This window comes from Struthio camelus, chromosome 3 (assembly GCF_040807025.1).
Source record: "Struthio camelus isolate bStrCam1 chromosome 3, bStrCam1.hap1, whole genome shotgun sequence".
Classification (NCBI taxonomy): domain Eukaryota; kingdom Metazoa; phylum Chordata; class Aves; order Struthioniformes; family Struthionidae; genus Struthio; species Struthio camelus.
The window spans coordinates 134,435,733-134,456,240 of NC_090944.1; the positions used below are offsets into that span (position 1 = coordinate 134,435,733).

Genomic DNA, 20,508 nt, shown 5'->3' on the forward strand with positions numbered 1-20,508 from the left:
TATTTTAAATCTCTGTGATACAGCTGCCACTGTTGTGAAGCTTCTATATTTGGTCTTGAGCTACATGAAATCCCATTACAAGCATAAATAACACATCTTGCTGTATATGATATTGGCATCTTATAATAACTCTCCACAGAGGGAGTGTTGCGTATTAACACTTTAAAACTGCATTGCTGAGATAGGAATCACAACTGCTTTTTCAGGCAGTTTGAGGGTAATTGAGGGTAGGCCTTGGACTTTAGTCTTGCTAGCAAATTAATCATTTTTATCTAGGGACGAAGCTGTTTATGTATATGAACAATTCTGCGGCAATAACAACCGTTGTGCACTCCTGCAATAGCACCATCACTCACTGTATAAAGCAGCAAGGCTCCAAAAAGCAGCTCCCTGACTTTGCTTTGCTTTACAGCAGTGTAGTTAGAAGTGACGTTAGGCATCGGAGAGCCAAGGGCAATAAACCCCTCATGACATGAACCTGTTGTTCCCAGAATACAGATTGCACAGAACTGAACTTGGTTCCAAGCAGTATAAATTGCTTGTCATTTTCCTAAGCAATGCCAAAAATTGTTCACTCAGTTACTCTTCCATTGCTTATCTTGGTGCTGTCTTGCCTTCTGATGATCTAAGACCATGCACTGTCTAAATCCGTTATAGTTGCAGAAAGCTACTATAATATTTACTTGACAACTCAAGTCTATTAGTTTTTTTTTTTTTTTTGTGTAATATATGCTGTACTGGCCAAATTCTTTTTCTTTGTGTTTTGTCTTGCTTTCTGTTTTTTTTTTTGTGAAGTCTAACTTTAATTATGGTCATTTCTAAATCTAGTTTTCAAATGGAATCTGAAGGGGAAACGCACGCTTGCTATGAAGGGGAAAACAGCCATAAGTGTCTTACCTAGTAGTTAAGCTTCCGGCTCTGTTTCTGTACGGTCGTTTATACTTTCAACCTGACTATTCATTTCAGCTGAAAACAAAACAAGACAGTTGTCAAATTCTATCCATAATACATGTTAAGTTTATCACATTGAGTAACAACCGCTTCTAACCCAAAGGGGACAGAGTTCAATTATTGCATTAAAAATTCAATGCCATAGATCTGCAGAAGTGCCTCTTAGGCTAGCCATCTTTGTCTATAGTTACAGGGAAACCCTGACGAACCGTTCTGCAAGGGTGTACGCTCCAGTATCTCCAGAAATGCCAGCCTCCTGATCTAGCGTTTCCTTTTGGCCCAAATTCATCCAGTTTGACTTTGGCACCTAACTGAGGTGCCTAACTGAGCAGCTTAATCACCCTCCTCTGTCTCTGTAGACCACAGGCAGAGATACAGGTACCTCCAAAGGGTGATTTAGAGTTTCACTGGACTACGTGGTCTTGACCTTTGCCCATTACTACTGGAGCGTCACTGTGCCGTGGTTAGAGGGTTCAACAGATGCATAAGCATTTCTTAGCACCTGACAGGGAGGTTTTTCGTATCAGCCATGCTAATGAGGTCTGCAGATCTCTTCACTTCCTTTCATCACCTCAGAAAGGATTCCTTGCACAGAGCCTTTGGCAGCGGTAGCCAAATTTTTGATTTGAACATCCTCAGGCTTTTGACTAAGTTCCAGGTGGGAACCTGGACTGAGCTGTGGCCTGAATGTGGCTCCACCTCTAATTACAGAGACGCTGCCTCAGGATGTTCTTCAACTGCAAATTGCTGTAGCCTACAAGAAGATTCAGGAGAAATATTCCTATACTTACTAGTGTACTATTAATTTATGAAAACAACCTTTTTTTTTTTCATTTAAAATTACTGAAAACAAGACACAATTTAAATAGAAGGCTTAAATTCATTTCAATATGACTTTTGTCAAAAATGCCACATAAACTATGCCATGCGGGATCGGTCCTATCTAGACTGAATACAAAGGGTTTACTTCGGGAGATGCGTTTTTAGTATTAGCATTTGTTCTGGAATTAATTTTAATGAGGCCATTTATATTAATACTTCTTTTGAAAAAACTTTGTTTCATATTGTGGTATCAACTGCAGAATAACATACAGGTCATTTGTTGTGAGCGACAGGGAGAAAACCCAAATCTGAATGAAAGATTTAGAAATTAAGGGAAGATGACGGGGGGAAAAAACCAAAATCAATAACTGTGCTACTTTGAGCCAGGCAGTATGATCTCTGAGTCAATATCATGTCAATACACCTGTTAGGATTTTGATGAATTATTTGTAAATTATTCATCATACATATGCAGAACAGATAGTGTAATGGCTTCCTGGATGTATGCAATGAATAATAAGAAAAGTATCCGGCTCCTGATTATGGAGCTCTGATGCACATCGCATTTAGCTATGTTGTGTTCTTTATATGCATTTGCATAGCAAAGACAGGATGCTTAATAAAAAATCATTAAGGAAAGGCTGCTGCGCACTGATGACAGCAGCCTTGCTCAGCCTCATTATGTCAGCCAGTTTCACTGGCTTGGTTTTCTGAAAGTACCATAAGGCTTCGCTCACAATTTTACAGAGGTCGCTTTCAGAATGAAAGTTTCATTTGAAACCTGAGGTTAAGCTCTGTCAGCATCCAAAATGAGTATACCTCCTTTCCCCTGTTCCTTGTTAATGGTTACAAGCAGCCTACCCTGCTCCTGCAGGTAGCACACCATGTTCAGATGGCCAAATTACGGACTGCCCAGGCGTGCTTTAAAAGCAACCTCATCCCGTCCTTCTCATGCAGGAGAAACCCTGCAATGGGACTCAGGCTCTGCAAGCGTTCTGAAACTTAGAGCCCCCACCAGCAGGAAAGAAACAAAATCCCCAAATCGTATTGTTTTGCCAGTGGAAATCGCAGATGGGCATCTTGAATCACCGGAGAAAAAAAATGCACTGTACTTGCGGAAGCTGAGCGATTGCTCGGAAGTGCTACGGCACCTGCATGTTTTGTTATTAGCATTTTGCTGCGTTTGTGACTAAGCTCAGCTCTTTGCACTGATGCTGACAGGGACAGGAAGATCTTATAACTGAAGGACAAGCTTCTTCAGACCACTGGGTGAACCCAACAACAGATGTCACTGCATGGCCACCTACACAATCCTCTATATTTAGCTGGCAAAACAGCACAGCAATAGAGGACGTACAGCAAACGCAGATAGAAGAACTGCCACTGGGAACGCAGGGGATGTGACTCACAGGCCAGCACGAGTTAGCGGCAGACCTACATGGTTAGCCCCGTGTGAGCTACATCCGTCCATATCACAAGCCACAAACGGCCTTCTCGCCTTTTACCAAGGTTTTCGGAAGCGTTAAACTCCTAACGTAAGTTAGCAGTCTTTTTACACCTGCAGCATCACAGTACAAAGGCCAGAAGGTCAGCATCTCAAGCTCAAGTTCAAGGAGGTTGCCCGTCTCCTAAATTCAGTTTTACCCGCTCCCCCTGCTGCAGGGAAGCATGGCGGGCTTTGCAGGGGAATCGGACCTTTCTCTGCGCCGTTGCGTTCTGGTTCCTCTTGAATGCTGACCTGCTGGGGAGTGCCTGTCCACACCTCCTCTCTCCATCTGTGAACTCTCTGGCAGCTCTCAGATGATGACTCGAGGGGGGTTTCCCCTCAAAAGCAAGCAAGTGCCCCCAAAGAGGAGCCGAGCGGTGCTGAAAGAACCCAGCACATAGCACGCTTCAGTTAAAGCGCTGCCGTTTCTGCTGAACTGGGGGATGCAGTTCAGCAGCAAGGCATCCTCTTAAAGGTCAAGTAGCTAGGAGTTACAGCTCATCATCTAAGTAAAAAAGACAGGTAAATGGGAGAATGGAAAACTAAGTTTAGAGTTGCCTGTGTGAGAGAGAGCATTCTTCCCCCAAAGGATATTACGCTGCAGACCTGGCTGGCAGATGAAAGAAAAGTATTATTGCATTGATTTAAACAGGAGCTCTGTCAGACTCATATTGCAGAAATAATCTATTTCTTCAGCTGCTTCCTAAACAATGTTTCACTTTGCATTTATGTAACTTAGCTATAGCACATTTAACTATAACTGCAGATTGTTTAGGAGAGATAACTGTGCCTATTTTGAATCAAACCTACTGTGCTGCGAGGGGATATGTGCATCTTTTTACTTGGTAGTTACTTGTTTCTTAGATATTACACCAACAACATAAAATGCAGGATGGTGGTAGCTGTTTGAGATCTTGCTTTTATATTGCTTCTGCAAATCACGTGAAGGTCAGGTTACTGCTATCTCATTCATCAGCTGGCATCGGCTTACGAAACAATTCGAAGTTTTCGCTTTGACACTTCCTTTGAGACCCTTTCATCTTTTTCTTTCCTCCTATTGTGTCACCAAGTCAAGACGCAGCTTTCCAAAGACTTGAAATAAAAAGAACGAACGAGTAACCCCGTTATTAAAGGAGTGAGCAGTCTGATCCACCTAATACCAGCTGGAAACTAACATCTACCTTCGTAATCTTCGAAGCTTTGGTGGGATTAAAAAAAAAAAAAACGCCAGCAGAGAAACACTGTCTAGAAAACCTATCACCAAAAGCATCTTTCGCAGTCATCAGTCATTAGGAATACTAATCAGCACATCTGCCCTGGGTACAAGTAACACCGGATCCAGGGATTTTTGCTCTGGTTGCCGACAGCGATTGCCAGCACCTACCTGTATATCTCTATATACACAGATACATAACTCGTCAGGCTTACACGCACACCCTGACAGCTTTTCTGAGGGAGTATCACGCCCAGCTTTCAAATAATAGTAATTTCTGAAATATATCACTATTACAGCCCTGCCTACTAGAGGAACCAATACTGAGATCTACCTCATCTGTCTAAACTCGATGCATTTATAAAGCTTTTCGCTGTGACATGCTACACGAAATTAAAAAACAAGAGCCAGGCTGCTGAGGGGTACCTACTGATATATTCCTGTGCTTTCAGCTGTGAAGCGATGAGCTCTCCTGGGCAGAGGAAGGGGACCAGAGAAAAAATAGGCAATTTGCATAAAAATTACTGTCACAGGAAACCTTTTTGCATGTGTGGTTTTTTTCATCTCAACCAGTACCCAGCACATTTAGAAAATCCTCAGTTTTTTTGTCAGTGAAATTTAACCCTTAAGCGAAAACAAAGAATGAGGGTTTTGATCCTTTCTGTGGTTTTTTTTTTCAGCATGTGGTATATGACCCCATGAAAAAACAACCCTGTACTGTGATCCCAATAGCAACTTAAGCTGTGAAGAAATGAAGACTTTTCTTAATATCGGAGTACTTTTCTGCAGCCTTAGTAGACACCCTATTCCTGTCCTTCTGTACAACTTAGAAAGTTCACAGAAAAGGAAGTTACAAGATGAGTTAAATGTAAAAGCCCTTACAATACAAGCAACAACTGAAACAAAGAAACCTATTAAGATCATCACTGCAGAAGCTATCTGGCAGCTGAACCAGCTGTGCTCTGCTACAGCACGCATCGGAGTAGCCCTGTGATCACTTTCCTTTCCAGGGGGAAATCCCTACAGATATTCTTTTACAAAATTTTGATTTGTTTTCACTAAGTACCCCAGACCATTCCAGGGACCAGAAATGAAAATATTTTAATGTCACTGTGAATTTTTTGGTTGGCTTGTTCAGGGAATGAGGAGGGAGGGCTCTTTTGGTTTTATTCTGCACCTGTCCTAGTAACAGCACAGTCTCTCGCATTTAAAAAAAGAAAATCCATTATGGATGCTTTCTTCTCCTATTCTTGCAAAAACTTCTTTAGAGTCCAATATCACAGTCAGCCACTGAGTCAAATGTTGTGGCATGGTATGACATCAGAGAAAGGAAATCAATGTTAGATTTTTTGTGTAATTAGTAACAAAAAGAAAATAATTATTTCATCTTCTATTATTTCATATGTAAAAAGTATGCCTTGAATTTGTACTAAGTAAATGCTAAAGAGGTTGAAGGATGAATCACCATCAGTCTCCACTACAGAAGGGAATCACTTCATGATAATATACAACAAAACTGGAACTGGAAGCCCAATTCCAAAGACACTGTCTCTTGGAGCAGAAAGAGGACCCACCGAGTGACAGCTGAGACAGCCCCTTACGCAGTTTTATTAAGCTATAAGAGCCAGTCTAGAAGAGTCAGAAAGGGTTTGTCTCAAAAAAATCAAAGCACACTGATTCAGGCTTCTTTATGCATGGTAAGAACCCAGAAGTTCATTTTTTAGCGTATGAATTGCTTAAGCACTTCAGAGCTGGAGCAGGGTCCCAGGACTCAACCCTTGCCAGGGCTTTGCTAGAACTTAGATCATCCTCTCATTGACGTCAATGACAAAAAAATTTTGTTGAGTTCCAAGCCGGTAGATTCAGGTCGATAATGTTCACAAACCTGACCAGAACCTCTGTTATGTCTCAAAATCCTTATTGTTTTATTAGTAGTAAATTTCTTCAGAGACAACTTCCATTTTCCACCAGATTGAACTATATAGAAATGCTGAAGAAGCAGGAAGGGAAGTCAGCTCTGAGCTAGAAGGACCTTAATATTGATTAGAGGTCTACATATGAGTTCACAGTAATATAAGCAATACTTCCACCGTGACAGAGTTACGCCCTAGCAGAGAGATTTTCAGAAATATTCTCTTCTGACTTCTAGACATAACCAGATACATCTTGGCCAAATCAATTTCCAAATCAATGTTACAGTACACCCAAATTATGGCCTAGTTCAAAGGAGAGCAGACTGAATATACCAATTGAATAGGTGAACTGAGGTGATTAGAAAAGCAGTGGCATGGTGCTGAAAAGGTACTTCCACTAGATTTCCAAGGAAGTCCTATGGGTCAATTTTATGGGAAACATACTCCATTGAATCTTAATAGGCCATTAGGAATGCGGATCTAGACCTGAAAGATCTAGATATAATTGCTAAAAAAATTCATAAGCCTCTAGCAGCTGACAGTAGAGATGGCATAAACTCTCAGAAGACTCAGCAGCAGAGATTACAAACATATTTCTCCCTTTTTTGAACTGTATAAACAAGTCCTAGAAAGGTATGCTATGTATGCACTTCAGACAGCTAAAACATTGGAGCAACATACCATCATTATTTGAAACATCTGCTGCTTCAGAAGAAATTTCAACTTTCATAGGCTCTGCAGAAGTTTCCTCTTTCTCTTGCATTTCTCCTATAAGACAAGCCAAAGAAGGAAAAAAATCAATACCTACAGCACCTGATTAATGTATAATTCTCAGACTCTGTATGCCATTTTTTTCCTTTTTCCTCTGGTATGCTCTTACTTTTATAGACTCTGCTGCTGTACAGTAGCAGCCGTTAGAGAAAAGGGTAGAGGAGGTAGAGGGAGGAACATGGTTTGAAAATAATTGCTTGAATATTTGTAATGATCTGCACTCTTTTGTAACCAGGATTATTAAAATCACATCACAGTGTGTGCTGCTGCCTCCCTGCCATTCTTTTCTCATCATTTTTGAAGAACCTCTTCTGCTTGTAAAATGCAATATACGATAGGGACCTAATCACACTTAAAAAATTTCTGTAGCTAGCAGAATAAAAACAGACACAGTGAGAGTTCAAACATTCTGGGAAGTCAGATACAAACTCGAATTTGAATTTAGGAAAATGCATTTTGTTGCTGGAACTCCACATTTTTCTCTCTTCTGCCTCAGGCTTGTCTCGAAACTTAGATTCAATCTCGTAGCAATATTTGAAATGGAAAAAAAATAGTGTTTTTGCTGTTTCATACATAGCTCCTAATATCCTACCATTTAGAGTGCGGAGAGGCCAATTTTAAGTTAATTTCCAACATGGTACTTCTACTTTTGTGGCAACTCTAAAGCCTCTCGCACCTGTCCTGGGGCTAAACTACAGGATGTCAAGCTATCAGTTGCTAAGCAATCTAGAGATTTTGGTTGTTATTATGAGACAGCAAAGTACAGCAAGGACTGAAACATTTCAAAAATGGCTTACTTTTAAGCTGAAATCATTCATGTCTTCAGCAACAAAGACAGATAAAACATTCTAGGTCACTTAAACACCTCTTTCTCCTTTCTGTGGACAGCTATTTTTTTTTTTTTTAATGCACTTCAATGTGCTACATTTATTTTGTCCATAAACATTTATGGACACTGAAGTTTTCTGTCGGTTTTCTTTCTAATTGTATCTGCATCCTAACGTACTGTAATGGCGATTTTAGTCTCCTCTGTGCTCGCCATCTTGGCAATGCTAGTCTTAGAGGCAACTTCCTGTGCGCTCTGCTTTTACTAAACATAGAAATGCTAAAACAAGTAGTCAGCAAATACCGAAAGAAACAAAAATAACCACTAGAAAGCCCAACTGCCCCCAGCTGGGCCGGGGGGGAAGCACGATAGACGACCTTACAGCAATGGAGATGCCACCGATCATGTCAACATTTCTACTTGAGAAATCCTTCAGCAAGCAAATCATCACATCAACAAAGCCACCTCCTCCTCACTGGTGTAAATCGTCTGCCCGCATGAACGAAAGACATGTCTGCAAATATCTGCGGCTGTATACGTGGTGCATCAGCACGTGCCTGAGGTGGCAACTCTGCACGAACGTCAGATCCCTGACGCTGCTCCCGACACGTCGTGAGAGCGAACGCGGCGCTCTCTGGAGGGTTGTTACCCACTAACAGGCCTACATTTTCTCAGCCCATTGCCCACTGCTCTCTTAAACACGCACAAAGGACAAAATCCCTGTCACTCCCTTGTGGCAGCATCCGCACGTGCCAGGAACTTGTCAGGTACAAGGCTGAGAACGGACATCCAAAATCCCTGACCGACTTCTTCTAGCAAAATCAATATGAAATTTGGATGACTATCAAAGCACTGATTAATCAAGGAGGATACATTGAATGATCTCATTCCGGTTGTGCTACATTTTGATTAGCTTGGGGAAATGGCTATTAAAAACCAAAGTTTTGGAAAAAAGAACAACCACCCCGCAATGAGTGCAGCCTGCAGTGAACACAACATTTCCTACCAAGACGCCCCAGATGTCTGCTGCGTGCATTCAGGAGCCCTGCTAAGTACCAGCACGTTCAGACTGGCAGCTGATGTCTGTAAAGCAGACTTTGCCTCCTCTAAACCACAGTCTATTAACCAAATAGAGTAGACATGATATGACAGGTTGTATCTTAGCTCCCGGTTTCTGTAACAGCCAGAGATGCCTAGCTGCTCCGCTGCTGTCAGTTCCTAAAGACGCCTGTGCGAAGTTCCCAGGTCCTAGCCAAGACCCCCCATTAACTAGCCAGCATGCCTGGCTTCACCATGCTGATGAAAGGTTTCTCAGGTTCAATTTCAGAAATTCACTCATGCAGCTGACAGGTGCAAAGGATTATTGGCACTGTGCTAGGTGAAGACAGAGCTTTATACAAGGCAAGACGTTTTGTGCGTGTGCACAAATGTGCACATGTGCTAATTAGGGCTTCTGCTGCATGGATGAAAGCAGAAGGAGTTGAGGGCCCTCAACGCCAAAAGCTAGCGGCTTGCGTCTCAGGGCTGGATCGAGGTGAGCCTGGAGCAGCCCTGGGGAGAGACTGGAATGAGTAACAACAGTAGCAAATTTGCAAAATCAGTTTTCAAAGGGTGGCGGGCCATAAACATTGTCAGGAGAACACTAATGCATGTTCTGCATTTTTGTCTTCTTTCCGAGTCTCAATAGCTGATTCCCTATCCCCACCGGGAACGCATTATGGCTATACTGGGGTTGGTATGGCCTATGTTGATTACTGGATATTATCAGCAACAAAATGATAGTGAGAAGCAATGTTCAGGGACAAATGAGGAAGAAGATTTTTTAAACCCGAACAAAGCTGAATCCCACTGCAAACCTTGGGAGGAAGCCTGTACATTGGAGCAGCTGGTTTTCAGACAGACTTTGAAACCCTGCTAATATAAGTCTTCATTTTGTCCCTCGCGATCATTGTGGGTGGGGGGCAGGAGCGCTCACTATGCTGACAAGCACGTGGAAGAAGGATTATCCAAAAAGCTTCTTCCTTGCTGTGCAATAAGACTGCGTGCCACCCAGAAATGAGCCCGTTCCCCCTAAACAGCAGCATCTGATCAGAACAAGAACCACCCTGACAACCAAATCACTCTGGAGGCTCCCCCGCTCCTTACTTTGATTGCTAGAGGTTAGAGCACAAACACGAGATGTATTTCAGGACTCGGAGCAGGAGATGAGAGTTACTGAGCGAGAGGGAGCCTAGGAGACACCACTTTCAATTTCAGTTACCATTTCCAATTGCACCACTGCCAGAGTTGATTACCATAACCCTTTGGAGGCTGCTTATGCAACTAGCAAAGCAGTAAGTGACAACAGGCTTACAAGTTCAGGGAAGGATGGCTCCAAGCGTTTTTCAATACATAAGACGAATCTTTGCTAGGAACATGGAAATCTCCATACTGTTATTTAATCTTTTTCTCCCTTACAGTCACAAGCTGTCCATAGCTCCATGCGGTTACAGTTAATACACAATTGTTTCTTTGGAGAAATAGGATTCCATGTTCACATGCAATTCAGGAGATTAAAATGACGATGTGCTACACGTTGGTGCAGTAGCATCAGTTTTAAAAGTGCCCAAGTACAGAAACCAGGCATCTAGCTACTTTTCCACACTCTCGATAAATTAATATGTAAAAAAATGTAAGCCCTCTCCCCCTCCTTTGCACAAGGTTTACATCTATATCTAGCGATAAAAGCGAGCAACTATACAGGCTTAGAAGCTAGAACACACAGCAATCCATAAAACTCATTTTTCCCTGATCAGCTAGGCTTTGCCCTCCTTATGGGGCCTATCTCTCTGCACTGACCGTCGGGAGGGCCCGGGAGATTGGTCTCTCTCAGCACAGCCCAGCCTTAGAAAACTCCTCGCACGGGGGTCGGGGAAGGGATTTTCCAAATGGGTTTTTCAATCCAGAATCTGGATTTCTGCAATTAATTCACAGCTTGTTTCAAGGTCGTGGACTAGTTGTAAGACAAACACAAAAACAAATTTCATGCATAAATGAGTTCTGCGAGTACAATCAGGGGATATTAAGATAACTTGAATCTTAAAAATCCCCAGTCTTAGAGGTCTTAAAACTACATGGGAAATTCGGGCCCTGGGATCACGCTGAATATTTGAGGGAAAAAATGGTTATCAATACTACAACAGTCCCCAGCAATTGCTTCTGGTTTTACAGGTGAAAAGACAAGGTTGTTACTCCTGTAAAATATCTCCCCCAGAATTTTGGGTTACACCACAGGAATTCTAATAAAATAATATCCTGTCTATGGACAAGTTGCAATTGGAGAAATTATAGTCATGAATTATTTGTATAGCATTCACTTCTGTTCTTGTTACGTACCTTGAAAATTCACCTCTGTGATTATTTAATATGAAAACTATATTGTAGTTATTCTGAATGATCCAGTTTTCTCCGATTCGCACTCACTAAATACAGTTTACTATCTTCAGTTTAGCTGTAAATATGCTTCTCGTAATTGAGAGACACTGAGAGACAGAGGCTTGTTAAAAATCTAAATTTCTCTCGTTAAAATCTGAAGGCACTATTTTTCATTAGCAGCAACCAAAATGAAAGACAAAGCTCTCCTGACCCAGAGCTGCGTTGTCTTATCTGTCAAAAACAGTTCCATTTTTCTTGTTCTGCAAATAGCCGGAGCCCCTTTTTCCCCCCCTTCCCAGTCATTTTACTGTAGCTATTTGCTAATGTTACTGTCAAACCTTCATGTACTTTGTTTACTGCTGTATTTTAGTAGCACTATAAATGCTGCTTCACTTAGGAACTAAAGCTGTCCGTGATACAAGGGCTCAGTTTGACTCCTATTCAGTACCTCCATCTGGGATGAGTGACCCTTTTAACCAGACCAAATTCTCCCACATAAAAGATTTATACTTTCTTCTTCTATGGCTACTCACGTTAAAATCACCCAACTGCTCTCAGTGCTCTAAGACACAACAACTGCAGCCCATCTTTATTTAGTTATGTTAAAATCGGTGGGCAGTTTTGCCCCTAGATACCGTTCCCTGACTCAACGGGTCAAGTAAAACACCGCAGAGCCTGCAGGAACGGAGTTGCCATAAGGCCCCTCTCGCTATTCAGTGCGGCTTCATTAACAACAAATGTCTCCATCTGTTAAATTAGGAATATTTTACCTTGATCAGAAAAAAAAAACCAAAAAAAATGGCAATTAGGCACCATAGAGATGAAAAGACAAGTAAAAGATGCAGATTTCAGAGGAGGGTTTACTGGCTGGGACACTAGCTTGACTGGTCTTTTGAAGGAGCTGAGCAGGATTTCTTAGAGCCACGCGAGGGCTGTCAGGATCCACGTGGCAGCCCCTTCGTCGTTCAATGGGCTGCGTGCCCTCCCCGTAGGCAATCTGGCTTCATCTCCTAGAGCAAGCAGGGCATTGAGGCTCCCCGTCCCGCCAGTGTGGCAGGCAGTGCGTCGGCCCGCTGCGTTGGGGCACGCAGCTGTATGTAAGGGCATTGCACCGCTTCCAGTCACTGCTATGCCCAGCTCCAGCTGAAGTGCATTTTTTTTTTCTAATGTGATTTAAAAGTGTCGAATATCCGCTATCCCTATCCCCTTCCAGCCCTTTATTAAACATGCTCTTAGTAAATCTCATTATGCCTCCTTTTCCCTAAAGGTGGCAATGGGAGTGCAGTGAGAATTGTCTCTCAGCAATATGGTCCATAAGACTCATACAAATTGGGCGTCTCTAAAATCACTAACGCCCATCAGGAGCTCTTTGTACCTTTTGTCTCTGCGTAGCAACAGGATAAACCAGCACACAGCAGGCCCTTGATGAACACAAGGGCATAGCGTTTTAAGAAAAGTCCTCTGTGCATTTTTATTCTGACAAAGTCTTTGCTCCGTAAGAGGCCACACTGCTGTTTTCCAGAAGTCCTTTATGTGAAACCTGCCATCGGAAGGGAACCCTCCAGCAGCGAATAACTGAAATGGAGCACCCAGATGCTTTCATTGCTTCCTTAAATTGCTGTCCGTTAACATAACTAAAATGCTGCTTGGTATATTCAAACTCATAGATTACCTGTCTTGAACGGTGCTCTGTCTATTTCTCTGTCTATAAATGGGCAGATATGGGTAACATTCTCAGTGGTATTATGAAAAGAGCAGTTTTTCTGAATACATAGAGGTCTCTGGAAATAGCCTGATTATTTACCTTTCTTTCCCATTCTGTCATGTTCCTTACTGCTTTTAACCACTTCCTACATTTGTAAGTTATTTGATTCTGCTCCTGATCACTACTAGATTCCTGATCCTAAAAAGCTGCATAGGTGTGTGAAATTACAGCTCTGGAGGATCTTTTTTGGTAAGCCAAAGGAAATCTCCAGGTCTTGTAAGGCTCAGGTTTCGTCAGTGATAACATATGTTTGGGCATTCAGAAACATTTTCCTAGCTCCTTGGCCATGGTGTCAAGCCTGCTGAACAACCACAGGCTGCCAGAACGATACCTATACATCCACTGCCATCACAACACATTTCTTCTGCACACCCACCACGCTTATTACTATGCATCTAGTCCGTCTCCAGCTGTCCTCGTATGGCAGGTTTAATCCCCCTCTGCGTCACAAATCTGGGGTGAGGACCTGATCCTTAATTTTGAAGAGCTGCTGCAGGTGCCCATAGCTCTAACAGGCCTTCCTTTCCTCTCCATCACGACCAATTTAGCAGCTCCCATTGCCGTGAGGTTTTCCATCAGTGCATACCATGTCCCTACTCCATTTCAACCTTGCATTCACTACGTTTCCTGAGCGTTTCAAATAATCTTGATGCAACTGCAGCACACCAACACTCTTTGAAAGCAGAGAGGTCCCGGATCTCATAAGTGGGCCAGATGTGTCAGAGCACCACACGGCATTTATTTCAGAAATGGTAAAGAAGCCCTCCCTTCCCCTTAGAAAGGAGCACCTCCAAACAGCCATGTTTGGCCATGGCAGGACCATGGCAGCCCTTAGCCCGGAGCAGCTGTGTGAGAACTGGGTAGCTGCTGGGCAGGAACAGAAACAATAATTATGACAAAGAGGAATTTTAAGGAAGAGAGGGGGAGGGAGAGAGTAGGAAACTGGGGGGACACAGATAACAGAGAACTGCTTAAGAGCTAAAAGAGAGAAAAGCCCCCTCCAAACGCTCGAAAGCTTTGGGACAAGCGCCCACATCTTTTGCGGAGCATCCATCGCCGGTTTCAACGAGGAGCACGACTGGGTGAAAAAGCATGCCACGGGCACAGGGCAAAAGGAGGCTTTGCCTGAGCTGCCGATAAAGTACAGCCAGGGCTGCTCGCCCTCATGACTGCAGCCGTTTATTTCTGGGGTCACTGCTTCTGAAAGAGATTAGTGCTGAGTCAAAGAGGAGCCCTGGAAAATACTCTGCTCAATTCCTTTTCAAGGCTATTGCTGAGCGTAGGAAGAATGAGCTTGCAAGCGGCGGGGAACAGCAGCAGAAGGGTAAATAAGGAGGGCTTACGGCTCAACCTGAAAGGCACTGAGAAAATACTGTGTGGGGGGGGGGGAACAGCTTCTTTCCTGTTATTTATGCAGAGATCCTCAACCTAACTTTTGTAAATTAAAAGAGAACAGAATATTCTCAAGAACGAGAGGCACATAAAGTTGGACTAAGTTCTGGAAATAGAGGTACCCTTCCAGGTATGCTCTATTTTCCAAACATTTTGGGATGCAAAGATACAGCAAGTGGTGTGAAAAGGTTTAAAAAAAAAAAAAAGAAAGATAAGCTTAATAAAAACTTGGATAACCAGAGGTAGAGTATACAACATACCTGGTTGAAATGCCTTGATATTACCCAGTGACAGTGTTTTGGAAAGAGTACTTCCATTTCTAAAGACTGACCAAATCCAGCACATGCACTTGTTTTAAGTTGTACAAATCTGTCAGCTTCCTAGAACCAAACTGAGCAGAATATGAGACTCATTTGCTTGAAAAGAAGTGGTAATTAGCAGCGCTCAATAACAAAGACATTGCAGGTGATGTTTTTCATACCTTTTTCCCCTACTGAGAGAGACACATGTTCAATAATGATTATTTTCCAGAAACAATTAAAGAATTGTACCCAGAGTTTTTATAACTGAGCTCTGCTCTGACTTTTTCCAAGCCAAAACTTTACAGTCAGCTTTGATTTTATGAGTTATAGGAAAGCAGCCAGTAAACACAGATCTGCCACAAATGAATAATTTGGCTACTGAGCTCCTCATCTTTTTCAGTTCTCAGGCCTACTGTTACAGATCTGGGTGGTACCTCATCGAAATAGAAAAGATTTTTCAGCAACATAAGCACTCACACTTGTACATATACATTTAAGTTCAAGGGCAGCAAGAAATTTTTCATAAATAATGGGCTGAGGTTGGTGTCCTTCTGTAAAGAAAGGACTACCTGGGTGAATATGTGAGTGATGGAAGAAGAAGGTCCTTGTGGCTGTGTTACTGAAGGCGATTCTTCCCGTGCTGCCAGGGCAACGCTGCATGCCCTGTGTAGAGAAGCCACACTGAAATGTGGCTTCTCGAGCTTCACCCTGCGTTCACTGTCAGATGTCATGAGAGCTGCCTGCTGCCCCATTTACCTGGACAAGGCCCGGCCTCCTCCCGTACAGCAGTCATGGAGCCAACACCAGCCAGCCACAAAAAAAATCAGAGGGGTGGCAAACACATCACAGGCTTTATTGCCTCCTAAGAATGGACACTGCTTTTAATTTCTGCTGAGAACTTGATAATTATAAGAAGAAAATTTTAAGACAACCGCATGGAGTAAGATCTTTCCCTAGGATCGACATCAAAGTGTTGCAATGTAATGAAGTGCATGATGCACTTGTTCTGCTCTAATTAAGAGCTCCAGGTCAACCCATAACCACTGCATAATACTGAGTATCACTAGGCAGAAGCATCATTCAGCACTTTCCTCTTCAGCCCTCCTTTTTGGATGTTTATATTCCAATCATATCATTTCATATTCCAAAGAAATTTGGTTGTACTAAATGTCAAATTTTGTTGATGTCTAGTTTTCAAGCAAAAGGAATACTTCACATGCATCAGCAATACTCTCAGCTAAATTTGTCATAAGATACAGACCAACGGGGGAAAAGAAAAGATATGGCCTGCCTCAAACTTGAGAAAGGAAGGAGGGCAAGAACCTTGCTTACGGACACTTGCCGTATCACATTTGGCTGCAGGGAGCTGAGTTTGGGTGGAGAAGAGCATCAGATGGGCACTGAGCATTGCCTGGAGCCGGCCCAGCAGGTTGCAGCAAACAACCAGCCCGTCTCCATCAGAGCTGGCCTAATTTCCCATTGCCCTATTCCAGCAGGGAGTACCCACATCCTCCATTCACCACAGAAAATAAGCCGGGAGGGGAACTGCACTCTGGACCAAATTCCCGAAGTCACAGCACTGCCAGAGGGGAGCTCGAACTGCATGCTTGGTGCATGGACACATAGACCAGCCTCAGACAACACCACCGCTACTAATACGGGTGCTTGTCAGCTCCGCAGCGGCAGTGACAGCTTTCTGTGCACTTCGGTGGTACGCCTCGGAAAACTCGGCCCTGAATACTGACGTTTTGGGGAGTGAGGGCGGGCAGCGGTACACAGTCAGACACCGACAGCGTATAGCGCCTGTTTAATACTTGAAATATTTGCACCTGCTGGTCCTTCTGACGCTCACACTCCTCCCATGAAGCCAACACTGACAAGCACAACCAAAAAAGAAGAATTTTGTGGGATCGCTTTTGGGAAAATGTCTTCTACCAGCCTCAGGAGCAAATCATCACAGGGTGAATGGCTTGACTGGTATTTCCTGGCAATGCCAAAGACCAGATTTAGAAGATTACCAAGTCAGTGAGGTCCATATGCTCTATTTCATGGAGAAAATTTCAAGGCAAAATTCAAAATTCATAGTGTGGAGTACAAAAATTTTGCCCACAATAGAGCTTCTAAAAAAAACCAATTTTTCAGGCCAGGAAAAAGTAAGTGTCAGTACTGGCAGTCATATGCTTGCTTCTCGTTCTTGCGGAGAGCCATTATGCAGTATTTGCTAAAATTGTAAATGTTCTTTTTGCCTCACAATGGGAAACAACACTAATATGCATCACAGTGTGTGAGATAAAATGTGCGTGCTATTGTTGCCTTTGATTTGTCTTCCATTTATATCAGCTCTCAGTAAGAATTACACAAAGACAGCGCTGCAGATTTTTCTTCTCAACTTTTTCACATTTCATCCTTTGTTTAGTTCATTAATTCTAGGATCTAACTAGGATGTTGCATCAGAGGCAGGAATTTACATTTAGATAACGTAATGCAAAGCGTACTAACAGCTATAACCCTTCCCCCTCCAAACAGCTCCCAAGTTCTTCCCAGTTGACCTCAGCTTTGTAAGATAAGGATCTCACTTATTTGCTTTAAGCTGAACGTTTTTTTTCTCCTTTCTCCAGTAACCTAACATTTTGGGGTTTTTGCCCTTTTCTTGATTTTAGACCAGGACCACGTGAAGGGCTGGCCAGCTGCAGGCAAGAGAAAGCCAGCAATGTGCAGCAGGGCCACAGTATCCCGTGCTGGAGAAGCCCTCAGCCAGGTTCACAAACTCTGCCATCCATCGACACTGACACAGACAGTCAGGTCCAGGGTTTACCAGACCTGCAGTTCACCTTATGCAGAGAAGTACTGAGGGCTTTTCTCTCAAACAGCTATATTCCTAATAACACTTCCCACTATATGAGCCTGTTCCACTTTTTTTTAAAGAGGTCCATCCTACTGCTAGCAGTCAAAGCAGCACTTCTATAAGCTGCAGAACAAGGGGTCAGAAATTTAGTCTAGATTTCAGATAGCGACTGAAACATACCACAGACTTAACTGTATCAAAAGAAAGTAAATTCAAATACAGAAACATAGATCAAGGTTGGTTTATGGCTAGACCATTACTATTCTTCTTAATGACATTGGGTAAAAATTGGAGCATCTCATGCGGAAAGCCTAGACACAATTTTTCCTCAACAGGAAAAATTGCTTATGCTCTGCATCACTGAAGATTCCTCAAAGTCATGGTCAGTCATTCCTCAAAGTCATCTCCAGGCACCAAACAGAAACTGGAGGCCAAAACCACAAACCACAGAAAACACAGTCGGAACAAAAGTCTTTAAGAAAAAAAAGGAGGAGTGAGGGGAAGGGAAGAAACTTGCAGTTTTGTCTTGATATATTTCTTATCAGAGAATACGCTTTTAAACAGAATGGGATTTTTCCCTTTAGCAGTGAAGATCATATCCCCTCTCTCCATCAAACACTCACTTTAACACAGAGACTGTTCCAGATGCCAGCAGACATAGGTCAGGATTTTCAAAAATAGGTGACTAAAGGTAGGAGCATTTTAAAATGGGGTTTAGATCCTGATTTTCAAAAGCTCCAAGCATGCAGCAGTTCCAGTTGGCTTCAAAGGGTGCCACTTCATAAGGTGGATGGGATATGCTCAGCATTTCTGAAAATCAGGCCACCTGTTTAGGATCCTAAACACGGATTTAAAAATCCAGTGCCACTTCTCACTGCCCTAACGATGATATCGCCTCTCTCACCTGTGCTTAGAGAGCTCAGTGACGTTATAACTAACAAAACAAAACAAAAAGGCTCTTTCTTTCTTTTCCCAAAGCAGAACTTATAGAACGCTAATAAAACTGGTGTCTATCACAAAAACTGGCAGACTCTTGAGTCGAACAAGATAACTATAATTTTCCTTGATGCTGCTGAGCAAGTCTGTAACATCTCCTGAAATGTTCTTAATAGTTGATGGTTAACAAGGGCTCCTTGCAACATTACGTCCTGAAGCTCAGCCAGAACACAGCAGCTAGTTTGGTGGGACATGCAGAAATGCCACTCACCATATGAAAGTGCTGAAACCCAGGCTGGGATACTGTACTTGGCCCTTCTATAATGCCATCCTCCCACGATGAGGCGCCACAAAATTTAAACGCTTAAACATGGGATCTTAGCACCAAAGCCAAGACCTCTGCCAATTCAGCCTGAGGAGAATAATATTATTAGTCGTAGACAGCAGCAGAGTTTTGTCCTGCTATAGGAAGATGATACACCTACATTAAAAGCACTTCCCCAGGCTAAACTCCTTTGCATGGCTGGATTTGGACCATGTTTTATGATTTATTCATAATGAAGAGCTTCTTAGCTCACAAACTTGCAGATGCCCAAAGCCCTTTTATAATGCAGCTTTCAACTATGCCAGATTGAAAAGAAAAAGGAAATAGATGTAGTGATTCCACCCTTGGGCCAACCAGCAGCAACATCTCCCCTCTCCTCCTCCCCTCGATTACCCACAACAGGAGGACAACACAGCTGCCACAGAGCTTTTGCCAGAACGTGGCACGAGGGTCAGAATTAGAGGCTTGAGCTGTACATTGTTTCCTACGGTCCAGGTCTGAAAAAACTTGTAAGTCAGCCTAAGGATTGCTGCTCCCCACAGTCTCCACAAATACCTCAGCGTCTGCTACTTTCATGGGAATTACTGAAGCTTTCAAAAGAATGCAAAAATTGCTAATCCCCTGGTGCAAGTGACTTCAGCCTTGACAGACGTTTTCCCAGAGTCGCAGATAAAACTGAAGGATTCAGCCATAAAGGATTAGGAGTGGTGTCACCTAGAATTAAGTCACTGGCCTTGAACCGTGTTTATGTTCAGCCCTGTCAATAGCAGACACATCCACACTCTTAAAAACAAGGTTTATTGAGTTTCTTTTAGAAATATATATATATATCTTGATTTCCCAAGTAGGTTTAAAGGTCTAGACAATTCAAGTTATATTGTTTTCTAGTTTCCATCTTTTACTACACTTCAGTGTGCTAAAAACCATCAACCTGACAAATTGTATGAGGAGACTCCACAAACAACTTCTCCTCACAACTGTTCACAGGATGTTTGTGTGTACACAGTGAAAGCTAGTAAATAAAATAAACATCTGGATAGCTCTTTCCATATAGAATCTATTTTAAACACTGCAGACCCCAGAATGGGAGGGCCTGTAACACAGAAAATAGGCAGTCTTTCCTAGAGGGTTTATAGTTCACATCAGATCTAGATAAAATAACTTGCTTGCTTGCTTGTTACCCCATTATTCTGATTTAAGCATCCCTAAATGAGATGTGCTTTAAGCCAAAAATATGTGGCCTTTCAGCTGTCAGGAGTAGAGAGTATTGGGGGGGGAAATAACCGCTGTGCCTAAAAGTGTTGTTTCAGTTCTCACTGAATACCCAGGCAATGCCAAGAGCTATTGAAAACCTTCTGAGGGTCTTGACAACAAGGTGCCACTGATCCTCAGCCTGGAAAAACCTGCCATAATTTGGGGGTATTGGACAAAGCTGACTTTGACTTAAGGACTACATATTAGGAGCTGAGGAGGAACGTGCGTGGAGGATGCTAGCCTGCATTTACACAAGTTCAACACAGTTTGTAGGCTTCTTTAAGCAATACCCT

At 42.7% G+C, this 20,508-nt stretch overlaps 1 protein-coding gene across 13 annotated transcripts in view; it reads right to left on the minus strand.

Annotated features, from left to right (window-relative positions):
- MACROD2 (mono-ADP ribosylhydrolase 2) overlaps nt 1-20,508 on the minus strand; it is a 1,003,459-nt gene that overhangs the window by 6,005 nt on the left and 976,946 nt on the right. For 8 of the 13 annotated variants that reach the window (XM_068940419.1, XM_068940427.1, XM_068940420.1 and 5 more), the window contains 2 exons: nt 7,067-7,153; nt 898-966 (listed from right to left, as the gene is read on the minus strand). In XM_068940419.1, the coding sequence (XP_068796520.1) occupies nt 905-966; nt 7,067-7,153 (149 nt within the window). In that variant the 3' untranslated portion in view covers nt 898-904. The remainder of the gene's footprint in view (nt 1-897; nt 967-7,066; nt 7,154-20,508) is intronic. The other 5 variants (XM_068940428.1, XM_068940429.1, XM_068940425.1 and 2 more) reach the window with 1 other exon arrangement.